General features: G+C 36.2%; 1 protein-coding gene across 5 annotated transcripts in view; it reads left to right on the plus strand.

Annotated features, from left to right (window-relative positions):
• RPS6KA5 (ribosomal protein S6 kinase A5) overlaps nucleotides 1–23895 on the plus strand; it is an 81755-nt gene that overhangs the window by 41623 nt on the left and 16237 nt on the right. For 3 of the 5 annotated variants that reach the window (XM_055715519.1, XM_027804935.2, XM_027804933.2), the window contains exons 6-11: nucleotides 8114–8197; nucleotides 10876–10979; nucleotides 19060–19210; nucleotides 20671–20832; nucleotides 22043–22168; nucleotides 22823–22956. In XM_055715519.1, the coding sequence (XP_055571494.1) occupies nucleotides 8114–8197; nucleotides 10876–10979; nucleotides 19060–19210; nucleotides 20671–20832; nucleotides 22043–22168; nucleotides 22823–22956 (761 nt within the window). Of the gene's footprint in view, nucleotides 1–7286; nucleotides 7415–8113; nucleotides 8198–10875; nucleotides 10980–19059; nucleotides 19211–20670; nucleotides 20833–22042; nucleotides 22169–22822; nucleotides 22957–23895 lie in introns of all 5 variants that reach the window. The other 2 variants (XM_027804934.2, XM_027804936.2) reach the window with 2 other exon arrangements.

Here is a 23895-nt window from a genome sequence, read left to right on the forward strand (position 1 = left end):
TGAGCTGTGACTTTCATCAGTTTGATTTTTTTAATCTATATATCTGATCTAAAAGTTGGTATGGAGAATTTTACTATTCATGAAATAAGGAGGAATTATCCTTGACTTTAGGAAGACCATATATGTATTAGATTAAAAACCTTGTTTAAACTTGCTATGGTATTTCAGAGTACTTCCAACAACAGTTAAGCATTTCTCTTGCTTTACTGGGTTGTAGTGTTTTGAAACCTTCATAACATTGAGGCCAGATTAAGTGAATGAAGCAATTTAATTTGTCAGCTAACAAGTATGGACAAGCATAGGAACCCTGTAAGAATGTTGCTGAAATCTGTGGAGGAACCCAGCTAAAACATGCATAGTAATTCTGTGATTTCTCCATTTAAAAAATGTGGCAAGAACCAGTAAGTAATCCTTGTCTGGACTGGAGAGTTTTTCAGTGGATTTGTGGAGAGTCAATCCAGTCCTGAGAGCAGCCCTGAATGCATTCAGTGAGCTTCTGTTTGGCTAACTGGTTCCCTTCTGTTTCGTTGAACCCTCTTGCTTTGTGTCACCAGGTGCTACTCACTGGCGGAGTTGTTGCTAATAGATGAAATACATGCCATAGGAGACTGCAGCTCTGACTCCTCAGCTCTAAGGTTGTCTGTGTTCTACCCAACAGCACTTAGTGTTTCTACGTTTTGGTTTTGTTGTTGTTTTTTAACACTGAATACACTACAGGAGTAATTCTTAAGCTATTTGATTATGTTCATAGATTATTTTATATGAATACAGAATACAAGGAAGTTAAAAGTCCAAACCAATTTAATAGCCAGAAAGTGCCCTTTCCCTAATATTATGTAGTTTCTATTTCTTGAAATTCTTATGCTAGAAATTATGTACTCTAGGATTTATCCAAGCCTTTGGACTGTATCCTATCATCACTTTTATTAACAAGGAATTCTTATTAAAGAACACTTAGAGAAGAGTAGCTTTGTTTGTTTTTTTGTTTTTTTTTTTTTTTTTTTAAAGTTGCAGAATTCATTTGCGTTAAGTTTCATGGTTCAAAGGAATGTGGTAGTAGTATGGTTTCAGAATGTGTCGTATCTGATGTTCAGGGTGGTAGTCCAGCTCAGCTAAGAATAAAGTATTTGTGTATTAAGTAGCTGGAGAACAGAAACAGTCTGTTCTGTTTCAAAGGTGACCTTTCCATGCAGTTGAAGTGGGTCCTAATTGTGAATGCTGAAAAGAATGGCTTCAAAGAGTACTTGGCTAATCCTCTGGCTAAAATGTGTTTGCACAAAGACTGTTGTGAATAAAACAAGCTGTAGGATTTTAGGAGCCATCTCGGTTGGAGCAGTGGCACGTGCTGTTTGAATGCAGTTTGTCAAGTTGAAGTAGTAAATACACAGTCAAAGGCTGTGTATTTAAATGTTAAATAATATGTCTTCAAATGACAGAATGACTGTCTTAAGACACTTGAGTGCTTTCCATATCTGCATTCACACTTTGGAGATAAAATCACAAATGCTTAAGCTCTGAAACATTTTCCAAAGCCGTATTTGTATGGCAAGTAGATACTCTCCTTAGGTTTGGCGCACACAGATGGAGCAGTGTACTTGGAATATGCTTCAGTATTCTGAGCCAGATACTCTAGAAAGAGCATCTGGTTATTCTTTGTGGGTGTGGTTACTTGTTTTGTTTTGTTTTACCTGTTAGTATTCTGTTAGCTAGCTTTAACTCAACTCACCTTTTCCAGCATTCACACCTCTATAGTCTTCTTTCATGTTTTTGTTTGGGTGCTTTGCTTTGGTGTATGTTTTGTTTCCAAGGCTTCTGGAAAAAAAAAATCTTGTGGGTTCTTAAAACTTACTTGATCTTTTCTTTGTTTTGGTTTTCGCTTCCATTTTTCCAATAGTCAAATGGCATGCTCCAATTTGCTCAGTTAGTCTTTTGTACAAACAGCCAATTTGGCAACAGATGGGGGCATTTTGTGCTTAATGTTTGTATAGATTGTCTGTTTCTCTTGATGCAACTTCTAGCTATCTGCAGAAAGCTAAACAGAAATCTTTTGCTTTAGTGCTCAGCAGCAACATACTGATGACACCATTGACTGAGGAGGTACTCAACACATTAGCCCTTGCTTGCCCGAGTCTTGAACCTTTCAATGTGGGTCATCATCTTTTGTTCTGGGGATGCTTTGGAGCTCTGAAAGCTGTTCTCTGTACTTCCTTCAAGCTGACTGGGATGTCCTGTCTGCCATGCTATTATGAGTAAGCATGGCAAGCACAAGATACCCAATTATATGTATCTCAGTTTCTAGAGGGTTAACTTGATTTTTTTTAATTATTTTTTTTGAGGCCCTGAACTAATGGTGTTCTCTGCTTGTTGAAGGAGTTTTAATGCCATTTAACAATCCCTTGGGATCTCTATGAAGACTTTTTTTTTTCTTTATTAATACTAGTTTGGCCCTGACATTCAGACAATTGTCTACCTGTGTCCTAGTTGAAGACTTCTTCAGCCAAGTATTAAATGGAGTTTGTTTCTCAGATGCACATCTTTGCGTGCATGTGGTAAAATAACATAGGCCTTCATCCCCTAGGTGTTGGGAAACACCTATCCTGAAACTATTGTCTATTTCTTTGCTCAGTTTCCGTGCCCTTTTGGATGTGTTAGGACATTGTATCAGACATTTTCTGTGCATCTGGGCTGTGTGAGGTTTTTTATAACACTGGATTCTAATACTATCCTTCCAGCACAGTAACTTCTTAAATTGGATATAATGGAGTAGGCCCTTCATACAAATAGTTTGATGCCAGAAGACAGTTTGGCCTACTGTCAGAAATGAGCCTTTTAGGAGCATATTGTGCATCTATGATTTTTTGGCTCTCTTGAAGTCTCATCTAATTCCTGTGGTTCACTTTGGAATTACAATTCTTGTCCCACATATCCTGTTATGACCTGTTGAACAGTTAAGAGACTTAGTAAGTCTCTGAGCTGCCATTACATGTGTTGCTAAACTGAATTTGCATTGCTGTAGACTAGGATGTGTACTCGAGAACACATCTGTGTATTATAGTAGTGACTTTCTCTGTTGGGCAGACTGTAGGTGTGGTGAGTTTCGATTAGTCTTTGCAGAGAAATGGGAGTTCCTTCATCTTGCTTTTTTTGCTACTGTTTTTTTTTTGGGGTTTTTTTTTTTTTACTTTATGAAGGAGCTCAGAGAACTATGAAAGTGTAAGCCTTCTCTTTGAGGAGGAAAGTTTGCATACATGCTTTTTACAACAGCAGGGAGTTTCACATCCCTGCCTAGCATTACTTAGTTATAAAGCAGGGCCAGGTGATGATATCACAAGGTCATCAGGAGCTGGATGGTGCAATACGTCCATCCTTCCGTTGGCACTTTTGATTGAATTCTGGAGCTAGGTTTTTTGATCTCTGGAAGTGGTGTAATTGTGGTCAGCCTGCCAAGGTCAGTGTATGTAGTCGTAACAAAGAAAGTGCTCGGTGGGTTTTTTTTTTTTCTCTTTGGTGAAGTGACTGTCTTCCAGGAAAAATGCTAATCCACATTACACTTCTCCATCTTGGACAGTCAAGGAATTCTAATTCTCTGTCCTAAAGCTGCTCAGTGCCGTTTCTTCTTTGATGAAGGAAAAGGAAAATGGGATGCTAAAATAGATCATCTGGAGAAAAGGCTGCAGAGGTCATCGTATACACATGGTATTGAAAGTGCCCTAGCAAGTTAAAGCAGTTACATTTCACTAGGATGCTTAGACCAGCCAGAATGATTGCAAGGAACTTGGAAAGAGGGCAGTGCACTAGCAGTACTAGAGTATTTATTAGAAACAGTCTGGTAATACATATAGGCCCATCCACAGTGTTGGTGTATAAGCTCATCTCAAAGAATAAGTCTTAAGGGAATGTAACTTGTTTTTCTGTTTTAACAGAGGGATGGTTTAAGTAAGTGAAATGCCTGGCTGTCCAGGTGAACCTATCCGTTTTCACTGATCCAGAACTCTTAAGAAAATTCTGTTTGTATCAGTGGCTTCATGAAAAGTTGTTGCACTCATAAGCTGCTAACCTGTTTGAAGTAGCCACTTTGTATACCTTTAATAAAAACTATGTTATTGTATAAACATTCAAGAATAATACTGAACTTGGTAAAGGAAAAAACAGAAACAGAAACCAACTCTTGTGTGCTAGAGGACTGAAGACCATCTCCAGGTTATCTGTAAACATGGAAGATCTGTAAACATGGTGATTTGCAACAAACGTAACAATGCTGTTTCCAAAGACAAGGTTGATATTGTCATATTGAGTTAAGAGATGGGTTAGCCACACTTCTGCTTCTTTTTGCTAGTGTCTGGTTGCTTGCTGTTCTGCAACTCAGAAGAGGGAACGACAATTTTTTAAGGCATGCGTGCTGAGTGAGGGGAAAAAAAGACCATTCTGCATTACACAAAAAAATTTTAAGCTCTAGTATTTGGAAGATGTGCATGTTCAGTGAGATTTCTCCTGTAGGTAATCCAAGTTCCATTGTTTATTTTTTTGTCTTATATTTCATAACATGGAAGTGTTAATAATATGTACTCTGGAATTTGGATTCATGTTATAAGGTTGAATGAAATGTAAATTGTGGGGGCAAAATACAAAAAGAAGTTTGGTTGTGGTTTTTGAAATTTTGGAGGGGGTTGCATACTTGGTATGAGAGTAAAATGTGATTTCACAAATGAAAGGTGAAATACAACTTACAGTCACTTTTTGTCACAGAATCACATAATGGTTGAGTTCGGAAGGGACCTCTGGAAGTCATCTGGTCCAGCCCCCTGCTGAAACATAGTCACCTAGAGCCAGTTGCCCACAACCATGTCCAGAAGCCTTTTGAATATCTCCAAGGTTGGAGACTCTTCCACCTCCCCGAGTAGCCTATGCTAGCGTTCAGTCACCTTCACAGTAAAAAAGTGTTTCCTGATGTTCAGAGGGAACCTCCTCCGTTTCGTTCTGTGCCAGTTAAAGAGCCTGGCTCCCTCTTCTTTGCACTGTGCCTTCAGGCGTTTACATACATTGATGAGATCCCCGAGCCTTCCCTTCTCCAGGTGGAAGAGTCCCATGTCTCTCAGCCTTTCCTCGTATCTTTCAGTACCTTAATCTTCTTAGTAGCCCTCTGCCGTATGCCCTCTCCAGTATGTTCACGTTTCTCTGGTACTGGGGAGACCAAGTACTGGGACTGAAGAGGAAACTCGTATTGGAAGTTAACTTTCTTTGAAAGTGGTTTTAAAACCTCATGTAGCACATAATAGTAAAGACTATTAGTGACTCCCTAAAAAAGGTGAATTTAACAATGACAAATTTATGTAAGTGCTCCTAGTGAACGAACTTCATGCCATAAAAACTGTAAGTATCAGTTAGATTTAGTTGGTGGGGCTTGTAATTTAATAAAATGCAATGCAAACAGAGGTGTCATAACAAAGAAGTATCCAGATTTTCTGACCTCAACTGTCTAAGGTTGAGACTTTCTACAGCATCTTATAAAGGCAAATCTGTGTCAATTTGTAGTCAAGTTTGAATGCTTTGCTTTCAGACAGTTGGATTTATTAATGTTCTGGGGAGTGCTATAGGCCTCTGAGATTTTTACGTGGTTAAATAAGAAACAAATATTTGGTTTAAGGGTGCTTTTTCTTAATGGTCGCCCTGTAAGAGTCATAAGCTGGTACTTGCAGGGCTTCTGGAATATGACGCTAGTATATGTGATGGTAAATCAGTGTTGATTATGAAGGAAATGATCAGTGGGTCCATTTTTTTTTTTTCCTACCTAATGCTGAGTTCCAATTTACTACTTAATTTCTTGCTAAGATCTCCGCTTGTGATGATAATCTGCTTTCTTTTTCTTGGCTCTGTTCAGCCTTGAGTTTCGGCAGTAGACCAATTCTAAAGTGAAAGGGAAGCAAGAGCTAAAGGATACAAGTACTTACCTATGTGGATTAGAAATTGAGGTTTTTCTGAACTCATTACAAACATATCCCAGAGTGTTTTCAATTTATAAATGCCTGTCTGTGACTTACAGTGTGTGTTTTTCATATTGAAAATTAATTATAAGAAATTATATTACACAGTACCAATTTTTTTAAAACCTCCCTAAATTACTTTGGGGGTTTTAAACACTGAATTTTGTAAGGGACAAAAAAAATACCTTAGACATGAATTTAAGAAAGAAATCAAACTAATTTTCAAATACCGTTTCAGAAATTCTATCTTCCATATTAAAAGCTAAAATGATTGTAAAAGGTAGTAAAGGTAAAAAGTAGATAAAATTGAAAATCAGAACCACCAATTATGTATAGTAAGGATTGTAATTGTTCCTCAAAAAAGCTACTACTAATAATTCTGCATGTTTTGAAATGTTTTGAAATGTTTTTAGTGTGCCTTCTCACCAGCAAAAGGTACCTGAGATCATAAGGGTTCTGCTGTACCACTGTATACGCTCATTACAACTCCCTAGTCTGTTTTTTGTCACTGTAGTGTTTTGTAGCCTAGCTTTATTACACAATGTGGAGACAAAAAAAGACATAATTTTGCAAATGATTTGCTGAATTTGCAGCTAACTAAATGATAGTAGTTTTATCCATTTCTTTTGGTACATTAGCATTATAAATTGTTTTCATAAATCTCAGCTTGGCTGCATTGTCTTTACTCTTTGGAGAGGTAGCAAGTGAACAACAGTTTCGTTTTGTATTTTTCACTCCCCTTCCTTTTCCTTCTTCCCCTCTCCCTCCTTCCCAGCTCAAGAAAAAATGAACAGAGGGATATACGAATAGCTTCAGGTTGGCTGATGCCAGGATGGAGGGCTAGGAATTTCTGATTTTTTTTTTGTTTGTTTTTGCTTTATATCACACTATTTTCCTTGTAGATAACAGGTACTGCAAAGACAATCAAAAAGAAAAAATAGTTGTGTAAAGAGAAAGTGGAATCATGAAAAGTTTATTATTTTATGGTTTTGTCTCAGAAGTTAATATTTCAATTTAATATTTGAACAAAATGAGGCCTATAACTATCTTGAATTCAGAATTTGACCCCAAGAAACCAGTCACAGTATATGTATTTTAATAAATACAATTTAATAATATGCTGTTGGACTGTTTAATTTTTATGCCTCAGGGTAGCACTGAGCACTATTTCTACTTTTAGAAGCTTCCTCTTGTTAGTGTAGTACATTCTCTTATATAGCACCTGTTTTAAACTCCAAATCTGAATCTACAAATGTAAAACCTGACTTTTGAAATATTTGCTTTTTTGAACACTCTTCTTTAAAGGACCTATCAGGATCTCTCCCCAAAATGCTAGAAGCTTGAAGGATAAGGGAGGAACAATGTTGCATGGCCCAAACACATGTGCTTTCGTCATTAGCAAGGTACAGCATGACCTCATGTTGACCTCAAAGGTAAATCGCTAACAGGGAACAATTATACATGCCTGTGAAAGCAGCTTAGTTTTGAACATAATCAAGACAATAACTTCAGTGTGTAGAATAAAATTAAATTTACAACTCTGTCTGTCTGTCTGCCTTTCTCTTTCTCTCTCTTGTCTCTCTCCAAGTCTCTTCTTGAGAGGATGTTGTGTTTTTGTATATGTGTGTGTTGCAGAAGAAAATTATTTTTCTAGAGGTCATAATAAATTCCTAAATATGGGGAACCCAAAGGATCTTGTATCCAATTTAGTCAAATTGTACAACTTAAAATGAAGTGCTCTCTTTAATGGAAAAGTTCCATTTGTTGTCTAGAGTATTGATACTGCAGCCTTCAGAATGTGTGTCTATGTTACCTTGGGGAATCTTGTGTAGTTCTGAAACGTATAGATCATTTAAACTTAGGGGAAAGTTTTTTAAATATCAAAACATTAATTTTTGTGTGCTTATCTTAGACTGCCACACAAACCTATGACTTTTTTTTTGTAGAAGACTAAATACTCTGTAGCATTATGTGGTACATCTCTGCATATGATGGAATATGATTTAGCTAGCAGTTCTGAGCTATTTGGAGAAGAATTGCTGCCAGCATCTTGGAACTGTTAGCCATATCTGTCCCATACGATTTGTATAATATAGTTGTTTGACGTGGATTTTGTTTTCTTTTTTTGCTAGAATGAGAGAGCATATTCCTTCTGTGGAACAATAGAATACATGGCTCCAGATATTGTAAGAGGAGGAGATACAGGACATGATAAGGTATGTTCTATCTAAGTTTATTAGTGAAAAGAAATTAATTTATTAGGCAACAAAAACAAATTCAGCTTGAGTTTTTTTTGTAAAATGTGATAGTGTCTTATTTAAACATGCCTTATTTCAGATTGTCCTAAAACAGATTATAACTTATATTTAAAAAATCCAGTATGATATATTTTCAGTTTTTAATCTTAAATAGAACGCATATTTATAAAGCTATTGAGGCTTATATGTGTTCTATTCAAAATTTGTTCTAAATGTGCAGTGGGAGAAAAAATGTAGCTGACAATTTCTTCGAAATAAAATAGTTCTGAGTGGAAAAATGACTTTGTGGAAAACTGATATATATTTTTTTTAATTGTACATCGGGGAAATCTGTTATCTTCAGTATGGAGTGGGCTATTAATGTCATAAATGTTCTCAGACTGTAAACATTTTTTTTTTAGCTTGAGGCTCAATTTTTTACTATGAATTAAAGTGTCAGTAATTGATGGGATAGGTCAAGAAAACCATAACTTACAAGTGATATTTGCAACTAAAAAAACCCTAGTCTCCAAAAGAATTGTACAGTGTTCCTAGATAAATTATTCTGATTGTTCACTATACTGAGAAGTTTTGGAGAATATTTAATCTTCAGGTTTTTTTGCTGTAGATTGAGTTGACTTGTCTTTCTTTTGGGGGTCATGAAATATAGTTGATCACAGTTCCTTTCATGACAACCTTTTTAAGCATTGAAAAATACTACTTCACCCTCCATCTCTGTTTTCTAGACTAACTGGACTCAGTCTGACTTTTGCCTGAGAAGTTGTCCTTCTTTTTTTTTTTTTTTTTTTTTTTTTTCCCTCTCCTTCTTTATGCATTCTGTGTCTCTTTTGGTCTTGAGTTTGCCTGTATATTTCTTCAGGCAGGGAGCACTGTAGTGGGCACAGTGTTTCAGCTGAGAGTTCACAGTTTGAAGTACAGCGGAATGGTTACCTCCCCAATTCTTCTATTAAACATTAAATAGAATGTGCTTTGTCTTTTCACATAGTCAGTCTCACACCTGCTTTGTATTCCACTAACCTTTGCATCTTTTTCTACCGTACTGTTTGCCTAGTCATTATTAAAAATAGAATTTTACAAACTTAAGAACCAAGGCTCCTTCCTGTACACTCTCTCTTGGTTTAGTCTCACCAGTTTCAGAGCACCTCTACAATGCTTCAGTCACTTTGAATTTGTGATTCTGGCTTCTCAAGTGCTTACAAATTCAATATTGTTGTTTTAAAGTGTGATCTCTGTTCTGTTATCTTTGATTGGTTCTATCTGATACTTTCATTAGATACAGTGCAGAGCCATACAGTGTTCTATAAGAAATAGCTTCACAGTTTGGTACCAAATGTTAGCTAATAAATAAGGGTGACTTTGCAGTTACCTATGTGATGATAATTGTTTACACCACACACTCTTTGCGTCACCATTAGTAATGTCATGTGATGTAGTGTTACAAGGTTTTTAGTGTATTTCATACTTACTGTACATCAAGCAACTGAAAGATGTTATTTTTAAAAAAAGAGGAAAATGATTACTTAATGTGCTATGCTCATTGTTAATCAGTGTTTTTGATTTGTAATCTCTTCTAGATAGCTGTATTGTTTGCCTATAAGTTGTGCTCTAGTATTTCGGTATTTATGGTTTTTCTAAATTTGCTTTCTGAGTCTGCAGATCATCCTTTCCTTGTGAAAAAACACATGCCAAGGAAAAATTCTTTGGTATTTTCTCTGACCATTGTGTATTTGCAAAGATAATTATTAACAATACGGAGACTTCTTCAGCTAGTTCTTCTAGACTCCTGGCTGAATATATGAAACATCATATTTTGAGTATCTTGAAGCAAAAAAATCCTGGAATATGAGAGCAAATTTTCGTCATTTCACTAATTATCTTCCTGTATTGTATTAATGTTGTCAACATAAGTAAAGCAGAACTTTCATTAATTTGCAAATTTCATGGAAGTAAAACTGAGAAGTTCAAACAACCTGTAGTTAAATTAATTTTGTTGAAATGATTGAACTCCTTCCTTTATTATTCATAGTAGCATCTTTTATTTTGAAAGAGAAATATTTTTAAGTTACGAGGTATTGGAGATATGAGCAATATGATTAGTCTATTAGAAGTGAAAGATGACATGTGTTACAGGGATCTATAAGATAAAATTGCATAGCATTTTCAGGTGCCCTGATTAACTATGACCTGTGCTCTTAAACTGCTTTTTTGACAGTTCCTTAGTTTCATTCTCAAGCTCCTAAAAACTCAGGTTCCACTACTTCTCTTAGCAAGGCTTAGGTTCCTCTGTTATTTCAAATAAGTTTTAGAATTCTTACTGCTTCACAGTGGTAAAAATAAAAAGTAATTTGTGAGCAGGACAGGGAGAGGAACTTTAGTAGTCAGTAGAAAGAGTTCAGTTTGAGAAATTAGTTGAAGCAGCTAAGTGGAGAGATTTCAAAATGAACTTAATTTATCATAGGAAATGCCTGCAGTCAGTACTGCAGTTGTTTATGCCTTATTGTATCCAGATTTGCTTTTGTATTGATATGTAAGCTCTTCCTTTGCTAGTTGCTTTCTGGGTGCATTGTTTTGTTCCTTCTTTTGTTAACAATTTTACTTCAATGTATTGTAACATACATAATTATTGTTGTCTATAGGCTGTTGATTGGTGGAGTGTTGGTGTTCTTATGTATGAATTATTAACTGGAGCATCACCATTTACAGTTGATGGAGAGAAGAATTCCCAAGCAGAGATTTCTAGGTAAGATTCAAAACAGTAAAATACATGTGCTTGCTCACAAAGTGATGCTTATGCCATAATATATGTTTTGTGAGAGTTTTAATCTAGAACTTAAGAAGAAAGTGCTACCAGGGTAACATTTTAGTTGCTCCAGTTCTGTTTAAGAGAATAACATTTAGAAGCAGATGGGTTTTATTAACCTCAGCAGGTTATTGAAGTAGTAGAACTGACATTTACAAAAGACCTGTTGTGTTTAAACTATAGTGGAACCACAGCTTTGTAGGCACTCAGCCCTGCTGCATGTATACTGTTGAAAAGGAAGTCAAATGAAAAATGAAATTATACGTAAATCAAATTATCACATTCAAAATCTTGACACACTATGAAACATATTCAGCTACAGATATTTTTGTCACCTCTTGCTACCTTACTCCATCAGAACACAGGTTTAAAGTGCCAGGATGTATCCTACTCCCACGTTTTTGTCACAGGTAATACTTACTTTATTAGTGTGTAACGTGAAATTAAGAACATGATCTTTTCTAGCCATACTTGCATATCTGAGAAAAAATGAATATGATACCTACAGAAATTAAATAACCTATGCCATTGTTATATTTTACATGTACCTTTTTCCTGATTATCAGCTTTATGTTCAGTAATCTATACACTTTAAAGGTTTGTTTTCAGCCTTGGAGCGTTTTAAAAAGAAAGCAATAAGCTTGCCCAAAAGACTTCACTGAAATCTCCCCCCAAAATGAGCATTTCCTATTACTGGATTTCTCTTGGAACAGGGAGTTGAGGGCTTAAATTTCACAAATCAGTAACCACTGTCAAAATCAGCTTGTAAATCCAGTCTGAAAACTAACAATAATCTTGCTCTTGTTGGAATGCATTACTGTGGTTCAACTTTTACCTGAAGTCACTTGGTATTTAAGGTTATAATGTGCAACAGAACATACATCAATTATTTTGACAATTTATTTTACTTCTGTTCTAAATTCAGACAATTTTTTGGAAGGTTGAGACCCGTTTATTGGTTTCTAGGTCTCTTATCAGAACAGGGAACTTAAGAGGGCTACTAGAAAAACCATACAGGGAGGGAGGGGAATCCAATAACAAAACAAAATTCAGGACTTCACCCTCCTGATGGAGTTAAAACTTCTGACATACTTAAGGTTAGGAATTTTGTTGATTACTTATGCCATGTCTGAATTCGTAATTTTGACTCCAAATTTACTAAATGGAACTGCAAAGGAGTTACAAATATTTTAGAGAGAACTTTGACTTGAATTTACATAGCTTTTCCCCCAAACTGGGAAACTTTTTAGGTAACTATTCTACAGGATTTGCCTGTCTTTTGGTAGGTCCTTCTGTGGTCTGTAGTATCTTAATCTTTCTGATAATGTAAGATTAAATTGAAAGCCGAGAAACTGCAAGGTTGCTAACATCCATCCTCTGATGGCTAATAACCTGATTTCTGATGTAAATTTAGTTGCAGGAAGTTTACTGTGTTGTTGCTCAGTATGCTTTTGGTTGGTGTTTATGCTACACACTTATGGACAGCAATCCTGTAGTCTTTCAGCTTTTATTTTAATAAATTTAGAAGGTAAATTCTTACAGTTTCCTTAAATAAAGTTTTTTCACAATCTTCCTGTTTCCTGAAAAAGCCTTTTCTTAAATCAGTTTGTGGTGCTATTTCTTACATATGGACAATTTATTCCTGTTGATGTTTCAAGAGGATCTTGTTAAATTGAAGTAATAATTCACCATCTGAACAAAAAGATATTAATTCCTTTTTACTTGGGTTTTTCTTGTTGATGCCAATGGTGGACTGATAGAAAAAGAGAAGGAACTAGATCTATCACTTCCAACTGATAAGCCCCTAGTTTATAGCTGAAACCTCATTAGTCCCAACTATATGACTGCATTTCAGACTTTATTTCATCTGTCCTGTTACTTCAGTACTTGTAAGACCCGTGGTTTCTGAATCCTTTCCATTGATAGCAATTTCTGTGCTGGATGATATCAGTTTTTTGTGTTTGCAGTTTTTTATGTAATGAATGTTACGTTCCTTTTAAGAGTGTGGCTGAGCATATGAGAACATTGCTGTTTTCTCTGTCCTGGCTGCTGCACTGAGTCACGTGGAACTTTCTGGGGAGTGATGGTTGCTGTGTGCCTTGGGGAGCAATGGGAGCGTGTTTGGGGCTTTCCTTGAGGGTGGGATAGAGCAGGCAGAACAGATGTTAGGTATCAGCAGGCCCTCATGCTCCTGCAGCCCAGGCAGAGGGCTAGAGGAGTAGGAAGCAGAAGTACATCTCGGAGAAGATGGAGAAACCCACCTTTTTTTAAGGATTGAAGGGGTCTGTGTTTACTGCAAATTGGGAAGCTGTTGAGTTACTCGCTTGAGAGCATGCCTGAAAGAAATGATCCACCTTTCCTGACATGCATGATTGATATATTTAGAAGATACTGTTACCATATTCATGGCTTTTCAGAAATGCCCTCCATGTGTTTATCTCTAGCATGAGAACACAGAGCTCTTTCAAGAAGCAACAGTGGAATTTCCAGTACCTGTTTTTATCCTAAGCCTGTCTGGCCTAGAAGCTATGATCTTTATTTCCCTTTTTTCTTTGATAATTTTGTCACTGAGGATACATTTACAATATATACTTAATGCCCTTTTTTTGTTGTTGTTAATTCTTTCAATGCTGTCTGCAGCCTTTTCTATAAAGTCTTCTGTTGAATTGAGGTGCAGACTCTATAGATATGTCACACCTATAATTAAATAGGTTCCAGATTCTCTCCGTGACTATCTTTGTTTTCAGGGCTTGCTACTGAGTAAGAGAAAACTCAATTCTCTAAGTCCGCTGCAACTGGCAAATTAAAAGTCTGTTTAGGTTAGGGAATATAATTTCTATTTAAAATAACTTTGCCATCAAGAAAGAAGTTTATACCAACTGGTATCTCTGTGCCAGCACTAGTAATTTCATTACCATTGGCAATTGTAGAATTTCATGAAGTTGTTGGCAATTCAGTTTTTCATCAATTTAGAGAGGAAACTAGAAAGATCAGTTTCCATCGCCTTTGATTTTTTTGAATTTAAGGAAAAAAAGTAGTCTTCTAAATGAATCCAGGTCCTCCTTTTATTTTACCTAGGTGGGAAATATTCTTAGGTATTTTTAGATATTGTGCCACACAAGGAAATAAATACATGCTGTTAAATTAGAGTACAAAGTTTTGTTCTGAAATATCTCTGTAATGTACAGTTCAGTTCTGTCAGAAATAGTTACTTTGTGGTTTGTATCTTTTTTTTATGAGACATTACGTTCAGTTCTTTTATGATAACCTTTTTGACAACACTCTGGACTTCTCTTTCATGGCAAGTGCATACTTAAATTTCCCTTATGTCTCTGTCTCTGAAGACCATTGTTCACGTGCTTGTTGTTACAGGTTATTAACATGGGTAAAAAGGAGGCACAGAACTATTCAAGTATCTCTCCTTTTCTAGTATGCCCTCTCTCCTTTCTTCTCCTTTCCCCCCAAATCTTCCTTTCATTTTTGAGATTTCTGGAATTCCATTGTTGCAGAGCTGTGGATGGGACCCGTCCTGCAAAAGCATAGGGAAGGGCTGGGTTTGATTACAAACCCAGTATTTTCAGTTTGACCATGAGTGATTTGTAGGGCCAACTTGAAAGACAGAGAGATCCATTTTAGGGTGTTGACTTTTGAGGGGTCTTATCATAGATACAGGGATTTAAAATGAGCCTGAAGTTTTCAGAGTAGTATTTTGCTGCTGTGCAGCAGCTTAGAAAATTACCAGCTTTGGGGTTATGAATAGATAGATATCTATCTATCTTCCATTTTCATAGGTATATACATCTATAATATAATCTGTAGAAGCATATGATGCCATATTAGCATACTAATGCTAATAGCAGCCTATGTCCTTTATTTGACATGGTTGGTTAGTCTTTAGTTAAACTTCATGGAGGGTGGCTGAAATTTTACCATTCGTCATTAGATGCTATGAAGATACTTGCAATTCTGCAGGAAACATTTCCTTGATAAAACGGTTGGGAAGATGCATAGCAGGTGTATGCTGGGATTCCCTTCTTTATTCTTTTTCTGTTAAGACTTCAGCGATTGCTAGATGTTTTAAAGGTCAGAGCAGTCATTAAATCCAACTTGTAATTTGCATGCTGTCTTCTGGAACTTTTTCTTGAAGCCTGTAGCTGTCTACCTAGAATGTACAGCATTTATGTGCTTAGATGGGAGTCCAAAGTCCAAGAACTGATAGACAATAATGTAATGATGCTTTTCTAACAGATAGCAATGAGTCAGGAAATCTCTGACACATGAAGGAAACAATTTGATGCAAAAGTTAATGTGAACCACATTGCATCAGTGACTCTGCCTACAAATCAGTCTAACCTTTCAGTAAAGTGGATGGTTTCAAGAAAGTCATAAGTATGGCATCAAAGTCTCTGACTTGCCTAGAACTAGAACTGCTCAAAGCTGGAACAAAAGAATTGGGCATTAGTAGTTCTGGGATGGCAGGCCATTCAGAAGAGTCATTCTGGAATGTGAAGGTGAAAACTCTGGAAGCTTGTCCCTCTGCCTTTTAACAAGGTTACAGCTTGGCATTGCTTTCTCTTACTCCTTGAACATCAGGATGGATATGTATCTTTTTGGTGGTGCTTATAATACAGTTCTGAGGGCACTGATAATAATAGACTATAGTAACAGTTCTAGCATAAACAATGTTTCTGTTGGTCTGCTATGGTGATCCTTTCAATTTTTCATGATCTGATTGTGTCTTTTACCTGGTGGAAGCAAAAAAAGCTTCAGGTTCTGTACTTTTGAGGTTTTATGACCAAGCAAGAAGCAATAGGACAAGAGGAAATTGCACCTTGCACCAAGGGAGGTTTAGATTGGATATTAGGAAAAATTTCTTCAGTGAAAGGCTTGTCAAGCATTGGAACAGGCTGCCCAGGGAAATGGTGGAATCACCATGCCTGGAGGCATTTAAAAGATGTGTAGATGTGGCACATAGGGACGTGTTTAGTGGTGGACTTGGCAGTGCTAGGTTACTGGTCCGAAGACCCATGATCTTAAGGGTCTTTTCCAACCTAAATGATTATAATCATAGCTAAATCACATAGCTAAATACCACTTTATTGTTAGTTCTGCCTATGAAAAGAAATAATTTGAAACTGTAATCTTGTCAAAAGGCAGGAATTACTGATGTTGCTGCCACAGAAGTTTTCCATTAGGCAAAATACAGTTTTATACCAAACTTGTATTGGCAAAATATGTATGCTAATTTTTTATGTATGCTAATTATGTTTGTTCTCTTTGTTACCCATGTTACTGATCATCCCAATACAGCATTTTTTTTCAAAGACATTTTCAAGTTTTTATCTGACTTGGCTGTCTGTAATTTCTGATATTTTTCAGACAGGAAAATGCTCTGGAATTTCCATTTTGGGTTCTAAGGACATCCCAGAGTCTTAATCCCATTGCTTTAGAAATTAACTTTAAAAAAAAACAAAACCCTGACTTAGGGTTCCCCTTCTGAGAGCCCAGACAGAACTAGTCTCTTTCCAGGACCTTTATTATATACCTTTCTGAAAGGTTGATAAATAAATTTCCTTGGACTCCTCTAACTGAAGTGATTTTCAAGCTAAGGAGATATTGTAGATTTTGTTGGCCTTCCTGTAAATCAAATAATTTTGCTATCAAGATGTCCTGCCTTCTGTCTTAGAACAGGAAGGTTTTCTTACTTCCTTACTCACTTCCTCTTTCTGAAACTGGATGCTTTCTGCAGAGGCTGAATCTTTACTTCTCCACCAGTCCTACAGTGTAAGAATCCTCTTGTTTAGTGATGTTGAAATTTGGTTTTAACGTCCCTAATTAAGAAATCATTCAGCAATATTGTGCTTTCTTGTCCTTTTCTGTAAAGTGAAGTATGTCCAAAAGTTGGAGGCAAGGCTTGATTGCTGTTACTAGCAGAGTGGCTGTGATTAAGACCTTTATTGGCAGACCATCCTTAAATCATTTAAAGATACAATCCATCTTAAAGCTCAGACTGTATTTTCTGAACTCATTTCAGTGTTAGTTAAACCAAGAGGTTAGATTGCTTTCTCTCTTTGTTTGCTTGAAATTGGATACTATGTCAGTAGAAACAAGTCCTGGGGTAAGTGCGTATTGAACTTGGTTTTGTCATTCCACACTGACAGGACAAGATTATTTAGGAAAAAATCAGTTTGCATCTATTTTTGGTCTAATCCCAGAAGTTACGTATTTCGAGATAAAAAAATTTCCCATGGGATAGCTGACTCTAAGGATATGTCATGCAGTAACTTTAAACAAAATTTAGAAATGGCCTGCAGTGCTCAACTTTCATGTCTCCCTCTGATAAAAGTTTAACAAATGAGATTTCAGTGCTGCCACAACCTCATATAATTTCAGCCTCATGGTCTCTTGTAGAGTCAAAATCTTTCAGTCTGTGTTTAGTGGAGGTGCTCTTAAGTCCTCCTTCTATGTATCGTGCTTCCTGAAGTCACCACAGTGAGAGTAGCCTGTACATGTATAGACACTAAGCTGAACATGAGCCAGCAGAGCGCTTCTGTGGCAGAGGCAGCAAGTGGCATCCTAGGCTGCATTAGACAAAGTATCAGCAGGTTGAAGGAGGTGATCCTTACTTTCTACTCAGCAATGGTGATGCCACAACGGAGTGCTGGGTCCAGTTCTGATCTCCTCAGTAGAAGAGAGATGTGGACATACTGGAGAGGGCATACAGCAAAGGGCTACTAAGAAGATTAAGGTACTGAAAGATACGAGGAAAGGCTGAGAGACATGGGACTCTTCCACCTGGAGAAGGGAAGGCTCGGGGATCTCATCAATGTATGTAAACGCCTGAAGGCACAGTGCAAAGAAGAGGGAGCCAGGCTCTTTAACTGGCACAGAACGAAACGGAGGAGGTTCCCTCTGAACATCAGGAAACACTTTTTTACTGTGAAGGTGACTGAACGCTAGCATAGGCTACTCGGGGAGGTGGAAGAGTCTCCAACCTTGGAGATATTCAAAAGGCTTCTGGACATGGTTGTGGGCAACTGGCTCTAGGTGACTATGTTTCAGCAGGGGGCTGGACCAGATGACTTCCAGAGGTCCCTTCCAAACTCAACCATTATGTGATTCTTTATACTAAAGGGTTTTGTGTATGTATTTTTTTAAACCTCTTGACACGTTTTTGGTGTGTGTTGTCTGTGTGTGCATTCTCAATTTTCCTTCAGAGTCCTTAGCTTCAATGTCTACATTTGGAGTATCTGAAGGAAAAAATGACTTTCACTTTATATAAAACTGTGGGAGCTACACATGTAAAAGACAGATATTGAAATGTGTTTCCACTTAGGCTTTCAAGATTTTGAACTTCCACTAGCATTATTTGGTGGCTCCTAGTTCTTGAATCGAAAGAGTCAGAGGTCCCTATCCACTTTATCTTTAGCAATCATTAATTTGGGCGGAACACTGTGCCCAGTTGCCTTAAGCCCCCTTTTCACTACGCTAGATAGTCCTAGTCTTTTTTGTAGTTTTTCATATTAAATGCATTCTGCATTTCTAGTTCATCTTGCTACAAAAGTTACAGTGTCTCCTTTTGAGAGCAGGGCATGAGCACTGAACACAATATACAAGGTGCAGGCAAACCTCAAATGGACCATGTGGGTTTTTTCTCTTTATTTTCCGATAATTTTTAACTTTGGAATTGTTTTTGGTTTTTTTTGACAAAGTTGATGTCTTTGTGGAGCTGTCTGGTATAGTAAACTCAGTATGTATGAAGTGAGGATTGTTTTTCTTTTGTGGATTAAGTTACATAATTTATCTCCTATAAATGTCACGTTTCATGTCTGTTTCCTCAAACCTTTATTTATTAAAACAAAAACAAAGAAAAAAAAGTTGGTTTCACATTTTTCATCCTCCTGTCTTTAGCGGGTACAATAGAAGTTTAAGTGAAATGTTAAATGCTACCATTAGTATGGTAACTCTTTGTTTTAAATTCAACACATTAAGTTATTACTAAATTTTGTTCATTTTACAGGAGAATATTAAAAAGTGAGCCACCTTATCCACAAGAAATGAGTGCACTGTCTAAGGATATAATTCAGCGTCTTTTGATGAAAGACCCCAAGAAGAGGCTAGGTTGTGGTCCCACTGATGCTGATGAAATCAAACAGCATCCCTTTTTCCAGGTAAAACAAACAATAAAATTCCTCTGATACCACTTCCTCTGTGTTAGTGCCTTTGTAATCCAAGTCTAAAGAAATTCTGTTGGTTTGTTAACAGAATAGCTTAGAGGCTTGTTAATTGCATTAATAATTTCATTGAAATTGCTGAAAATACTCACATGCTTATATGTATATGGATTTTGTGTGTACATTACAGGAAGGGCATGGGAGATAATTAATGTATTCTGTTTCTAACAGTTACTGGAAGCAGCTAAAAGACACTACATAAACCAGAAGGTTTAGGTGGAAAACACTTAAATTGTATGTTGATGGGCTTTTTTGAAAAGACAGTTTGCTACTGTCATTACCAATTTTCAAATTTTACTATTAAAATTCACCTTTAGTGATAAATGCTTCTTCTGTATTTACCTTTGCCTAATGAAATCTTTAGTCTTGTTTAGTAGATTTTAATTCTGTTCACATTTCAGTATATTACCATTTAGTTTCAAAAAATTACAAAGATCGGATTTGCATACATTTGTACTGTTCCATCCATTGAGGTTGAAATTGTTTGTGTGCTTTCTTTGAAAAAACTTAAGTGTGTATTGCTGGTGCTTCTGAAGTTAAATGCATTTTTTATATAACATTTAATATATATTTATATAATTTTAAATTAAATTTGTATAATCCATATATTTTATATTTCTATAAAATCATAGATTTATATAGAGAACTTTTATAATAAATATATTTTCTGTGTGAGATTAATTTAAAATATAATTTATAACAGATTATATACATATATAAATTTCAAGTTGGTAGTATAAACTAAACGTTACAAATATTTTCAATGTAATTGTTGTAACATTCAGCATGGGCAATATCTTGGCTTTTTAACTCCTGAATTTCTTCTTCTTATAAGAGAGTCTGACAAAGTAGACTTAAACCTCCTCATACACTTTCTAATCTTGACTTAATTTCGAGTTTCACTCCTTTACAGTAATAAGGCCCTTTTCTCATAACTGCTCTATCTACGCATCATACTTCTAGCCATACATTTAAGAAAGAATCCAGAGGGTGTTATGCTCTCAGGGCTCTGGAAGCTGAGATTAGTAATTAGGCATATAAATCAGCTATGAAAAGCTGAAGATACTGCATGCATGCACTATGGCTTACAAAAATATAGATGATGTTTCCTCTGAAACAGAGGAAAAAAATTAAGGGCTGTCATGCTAATTGTTTAATTTACCTCCACTGTTAAGTTTCTTTGTGTTTAATTGGGTTCTGTCAACTTACAAATAAGTATGATACTTCTTGCCTTTACCTAAGCAAACGAATAGGGCACAATTTTAGTGCTTTTCATCTGCCCATGGAAAAAAGCAAATGGAGTCAGGAGATTTGTTTCTGGACAAGTCTCCCTTTGCAGTATGTGTTTCTGTTAAATTTTCATTTGAATCAAATTTATTTTCCTGTTTTTGGTTTAGAATATAAATTGGGATGATTTAGCTGCAAAAAAAGTATCAGCTCCTTTTAAACCAGTAATCAGAGATGAGTTGGATGTCAGTAATTTTGCAGAAGAGTTTACAGAAATGGATCCGACATATTCTCCTGCAGCAACCCCGCAGACTTCAGAAAGAATATTTCAGGTATTTTAAGATCTCAGATTGATTTTTAAAAAATCATTTATTGAACAATTCCACGTGTTTAGCTAGCTTTTTTTCTTCCTGCCTTCTAAATTATTGGGAACGAACTATGTAATTCCCATCCCAGTTCCCAGGGCTGTTTGTTTAGGAATTGCAAATTGAGAAAGGTGGAAACAATCCTACCACATGCATAAAATGTCTCCATTCCCAGCTGAATGTCCTACCTGCTTTATTGATTCTTCACATCTTGTGAGTCTTGTCACCTTGACTCCATCAGCCTAGGCTACCACCTTTGACAACAGCAATGTAGTTTGCTGGTGTCCACATTATGATCTAGTTGAGGTATTCATCTGGGAAGTGGGAGCTAACTGCAGAGTTGAAAGTAGGTCTTCCATGTTGTGTAGGAGTGCTCTAATTACTAGACTACTCTATACAAATCAGTAGCAAATCTTTCCTTATCTTCTTCTTCATGGTATTAAAGAATGATCCCTTCTTGCACTGCACAGTCTGGATGTCAAATGGGCAGAAACAGCTCACGCGCAGCCAGCTTGGTACCAAAGCTGCAGAGGTGAACGGCAGTTCACATGGCGTTCTCTCCTCCCCCTCTTTGTGCTTTGTTGTTTTTTTATTGCCTGTTTTTGAGCACCTTAGCATACAGGAATATAGCAGCGTATTTTAGAAGTTGTTAGATTTATAGTGACTGTAGCAAGCGATTTATGCATGTTATAATATGATCTGATTCATCCTGCAGTGGTAGTCACAGCTGTTCTTGTTACAATACTCAAACTCGGTGCATCATTAATATGAAGCTTATTTTGTTTTGCCGTTTAAAATGATTTGATGCTTACATCACAACATAAAAAATATTTCATGCTTTAACTAAAAGATGTTCTGAGAAGCTAGCTAGTTTGAAGTATGAGCCTTTATCACTATTGCAAAACAATTGAAGCTGAGCCAGAGTTTTAGCATTATTTACCAGAATTTTTTGTTTTATCTATAATATGGAGAATCATATAACTAATTCCAGGAAGATACCTGTTCGCATTGAACAGAGTAATATGTACCTATCAATGAGCCAGTTACCATTTCTGTGTTATGTTGAGAAAATTCTGATCTCTGATTTTTTTTTTTTCTGAAACTTCTTATGTTGTGTATGGTAACTTGTGTGTGACAATTTTAAGCCATGCCCTTTTCTGATGTCTTAATTTCATAGGGATATTCTTTCGTTGCACCTTCTATTTTATTTAAACGCAATGCAGCTACAGTAGATCCTCTTCAGTTTTATATGGGGGATGAGCGGCCTGGAACTACAACTATTGCCAGAAGTGCTATGATGAAGGTAATAATAATATCAAGTGCTGAATTAGTTTAGTTAACTTGGAACTGCATATAACTTTCAAAACAACAATCACAGGCTAGGCTACAGTTACAAAATAGTCATTAATCATTTATCTCTTCTCTGTCGTGGCTCCTCAGATGATCCAAGCATATAATTTGCATGTGGTACTATTTAGAAGTGGTTGAAGTTTAATCTGAAAAATGAGATGGTTGTCTATTTTTCCAGAAGACTGAAGTGTAATAGTAATTTGACTCCTCCTATGATGTATTTGCCCAAAAGTATGTATAGTTGTGTGAAGCCTTTTAAGAACACATGCTATTGTGATGTCTTCAAATGAGCACATAGTTTTGTGGATAAATGTATGTAGAGCCATCTCTGATCCTGTTTGTCTGAATATTTTGTATCTTAAGCTATTGTAGTAGTAATTATTTATTTAGTGATTATGTTTGTTTAATGTAACATAAGATCTACTCTTTGATAGAATAAAGTTTATGCATTTTATTAAATAGAAGTTAAGATTTTATTTTATCAAAAAGAGAGCTCTTTTACAATTTTAAATATAGATGAAAAATTCTCACAAAACTTTACTCTTTGTCTTTGACTGTGTATACTAAAAGTATTCTGCAGAACTAAATACAGACAGTTTCCTAACAGGACTCTCCATTTTATCATCATTATGAACTGGATCTGAAAGAGAAACCATTGGGAGAAGGAAGTTTTTCCATTTGTCGAAAATGCTTACACAAGAAAACTAGCCAAGAGTATGCAGTAAAAATTATTAGCAAAAGGTATAAATATTCTATAAGACAATAAAAATATTTTCTTTGCTTACTGTCACCCATGGATTAGAATAATGTTCGCTACATTTTTGGAAGTGGAAAAATAACTTTAAAATTATTTCCTATTTGAAGAATCTACAGAAACTTGTAGTAACCTTATGACCTTTAAAAGATTCCGAGAGACTTTGAAACAGAATATTATTATTGTTGGGGAGGACACAAGAAGAAACCTAAAGCAGACTTTCCTGGTTCCTAGTTGTATTCTACCCTAATTTCCCCTGATTTTGCTTGTAACCAGAGTAAAGTGTAAGTAAGGTCTATCTTCAGACCTAAGTGAAGTGGATGTACACTTAGGCTAGCTCCCTTTCCTAAGCAGCCCAACTGATTGCCTAGAAGGATCTGTAGTGTGGGTTGCCTTAGATCTAATTAATTGTGTGTGTGTGCGCAAAATGGAATTAATTATGGAGTTGTAAGTGGCATATTGTTTCCTGGGTGTTCTGAAGAGAACACCACAATGGAGGCAGCTGACTTGTTTTGTATATGAAGACTGTCAGGTCCTCTGGCAGAACAGATACCACTGCCAGTTTCTGCCTGGAGAAAAATAGAGAGAAGGGATTCTTTGAGGGGTGGGTGGATTTTTACCTTCATTTTGCAGTGTTCATTAATATGTATGTCCCTAGTGTGTTGCAGAATGCTGGCAGGAAAGGGAAAGAAAAGTGTAAATGTTCTGCTATCAGAATGATAGTTCACAGTGATCTCTTCTCCAAGACGTTTGGCTGTACCTCTGCTTTTCCAGACTGTAGAAGTAACTGTCCACCATACTTAAGTGTTTCATCACATGCTTTTTGGATAAGCTAAGTTCAAGAATAAGACACCTAAATATAGGTGTCTGAGTTTTCCAAGGTCTGCTATGATTAATAGCACCTACTCAAAACTATTAGTGGAGCC

The sequence above is a fragment of the Falco cherrug genome, chromosome 7 (assembly GCF_023634085.1).
Source record: "Falco cherrug isolate bFalChe1 chromosome 7, bFalChe1.pri, whole genome shotgun sequence".
In the NCBI taxonomy this organism is placed as follows: Eukaryota; Metazoa; Chordata; class Aves; order Falconiformes; family Falconidae; genus Falco; species Falco cherrug.